We start from the raw sequence: 2,909 nt of genomic DNA, 5'->3' as shown, positions 1-2,909 counted from the left end.
AGGCAAAGGGAAGCAGTTGGAAGAGAAAATGGTACACCAATTACAAGAGGATGTGGACATGAAAGATGCTGCTTAAAAATCTCTGTAACTATTTCTTTTGTGTACATTTGAAAATGCCCTTTGGATACTTGGAACTGCTAAATTATTTTATTTTTTACATAAGGTCACTTAAATGAAAAGCGATTAAAATACATCTTTCCTACATTGCCATCTACTTAACATCAGATATTACGGATGTTAGATTGCATCTCAGTGTTAAATCTTCACTGATAGATGTACTTAAGTAAATCAAGAAAATTCTACTTATAACTATAGAAGTGAATTGTGGATGTAAAATGGTTATGCCATTTGGATAATGGCACTAGGCAGCATTTGTATAGTAACTAATGGCAAAAATTCATGGCTAGTGATGTATAAAATAAAATATTCTTTGCAGTAAAATATTTCCTTTGTTAATGTTATAGAAGGGAGGGACACAAAAAGGAACTGACAATTTGTATGGCAGTGTCAGATATTATTTTAATTTTATTATTTCCTGTTTTGGTTTATTTGCATCTTAGAAGAGCATAATGACATTGTTTGATGAAGCCTAAATTATGCTGGACTGTTTTGACCTGGTTTAACCCTTCTGATAGGTAGTTGTGGATGTTGGGGATGAGAACTGAATAATCTTTGCCTGGAGTGACACTGCACTCTAGAATTTCCACTTTGGAGAATATTCAGTTCTAACTTGTGATTCCTGGTAGAACAAACTTTATCTTTCTAGCCCAGCAATGATCTAGAAGCAGAGGAATCCCAGCGCCTTTTAAAAGTTATTATGTGGTTTTCTTTTAAAAAGCTCCTGTTTTTGCAAAGTAGTATTTGTGGGTACAACATATGTTCATTATTTGTACATAAAATAAAACCATTTAAAAAGTAAAAAAAAGAAAAAAAAAACAGCAGCAGCATGTGGTTTATCTGTAAAAGAATATGAGTGTCTCTAAACTAAGCATGCCAAGATATTTTCAGTATTTCCTCTATTAAGACAGGCTTTAAATTAAATGCTGTGGACCCTCAATTTTTCACTGGCTTTATTTATACTTACCAGAGTCACCTGTAACATCTTCCAGCTATTCTTCAGCCTCTTAACTGTTTTTTATGTATTTAGGTAGAGAAGCCATAACCAGCAGTTAAATACCTCATCTATGTCAGAGATGACAATCCATCATCTTACAGCATCATGGTTAATTAGTATAACTCTAGAGCCAAACGGCCTGGATTTGCATCAGCTAGCAGTATAGTCTTGGGCAAGTGAATGAAGTCCTGGATTTGCATCTGATAGCAGTATAGTCTTGGGCAAGTAACTGAACCCTCTGTCATAGGGTTGTTGTGAGGACTAAATGGGTTAGTATGTGTGAGTACTTTCAACCCTGCATGGCACATAGTAAGGGCACAGTAAGTGTTAGTAATTATGATGGTGGTAATGATGATGATCATATGCTCTTCTTCCATCCCGAATTTTCCTGGAAAATCCTAAGTACAAAATTAGAGGCCAGGCTTATTTTCTTAAATCTCTCTTCTGGACCCAGAACACATACTAACTGGTATACATTACAAGCTTAGTTGTTTTTAAGAGTTACAAACTATAAAAGTAAGTAATAAGGACATTTTATTTTGTCATGAACAATCTCCTATAGCCAGACTAGTATATATATTTTTAATGTTTTTAGGCAGCAGATAATGGCAGCTTTAAACTCCCAGACTGCCGTGCAGTTCCAGCAGTATGCAGCCCAACAGTATCCAGGGAACTACGAACAGCAGCAAATTCTCATCCGCCAGTTGCAGGAGCAACACTATCAGCAGTATATGCAGCAGTTGTATCAAGTCCAACTTGCACAGCAACAGGTATGATAGACAACCCTAGAATTCAGCCTTAGAGAGAGTTTTTAGTTTCATTGGAACCCAAGTTCTTTTTTAAAAGTCGCAAATGAATTTTGCATTAGTTAGCCTCTAAGATGTAAAGTAACTTTTGGGTGATCTTTTAGGCAGACTTGAGAATTGCACAGGCAATTGTGAGATAAAATACGTGTTTTCAAAGCAATCGATGATGTTATATTGTTATAAGGATATTTGGGAATTGTATGGGTTGAGTGTCTTTACTGTGAGTCTGACATAGACCCTAATGGTGGTTCTAGAACATGAGGACCTGAGTAACTAGCCTTAGTTCAGAGATGTCCTTCAGGCAGTGCACTGTCAGAGGCTCGGACAGCCTCCAGTGGGAGGACTCCTCTGCCCTAAGACCATGGAATGGTTTTGCAGAGCTAGCTTGGGTCCATTTGACTTTGTGTTAGGCACCATAGTTAGGCAGTGCTCATGACAGCACATTACTATTCCTCCTCCAACTGCCTGCCCCCAAATATTTTGCTTCCACCTAGGAGAGGTTGCTTTAGGTGAAAGAACATGGGACTGGGAGTCTGATAACACTTGGATTCTCTTCGGGCTTTGACATTACCTTGTTTGATCTCAGACAAGTTATTACTACTCTGATTGTTCTGCGCTTTCTTTCAGTCCGTAACAATAGGATATAAAATCAAAGCACCTGTCCTGTTAACCTCACAGGACTATCAGAGGAGTCAAATGAGAAGAGTTACCCTGTGAACCATTTTTGTACTTGTGGAAGACACTAATTTTACATTCATTTTTTACATCTTGTGCAGGCATAAAATACCTCCTTAGACTTAACCCAGCTTAGTTTAACTTACTTAATTTTCACTTACAAAGCAGTTACCACCTGTCAGAAAATCTGAGGGAAGAAAAGTGTTACATTATAGTTGCTCAGCATTTCTTATTGCATGAAATAATCTTTGTTGTTTTTGCCAAACTCTTTAAATTCCTTGAAAATGTGTATTCTTTTTTTTTTTTTTTTTTCA

General features: G+C 36.8%; 1 protein-coding gene across 2 annotated transcripts in view; it reads left to right on the top strand.

Moving 5' to 3' along the window:
• Window positions 1–2,909, top strand: part of ACBD3 (acyl-CoA binding domain containing 3) — a 48,089-nt gene that overhangs the window by 30,796 nt on the left and 14,384 nt on the right. For both annotated transcript variants that reach the window (XM_017887025.1, XM_017887026.1), the window contains exon 6: window positions 1,710–1,884. In XM_017887025.1, the coding sequence (XP_017742514.1) occupies window positions 1,710–1,884 (175 nt within the window). The remainder of the gene's footprint in view (window positions 1–1,709; window positions 1,885–2,909) is intronic.

Source organism: Rhinopithecus bieti, unplaced genomic scaffold, assembly GCF_001698545.2.
Source record: "Rhinopithecus bieti isolate Rb0 unplaced genomic scaffold, ASM169854v2 scaffold_15336, whole genome shotgun sequence".
Classification (NCBI taxonomy): domain Eukaryota; kingdom Metazoa; phylum Chordata; class Mammalia; order Primates; family Cercopithecidae; genus Rhinopithecus; species Rhinopithecus bieti.
This window is presented reverse-complemented; position numbering and strand designations above follow the sequence as displayed.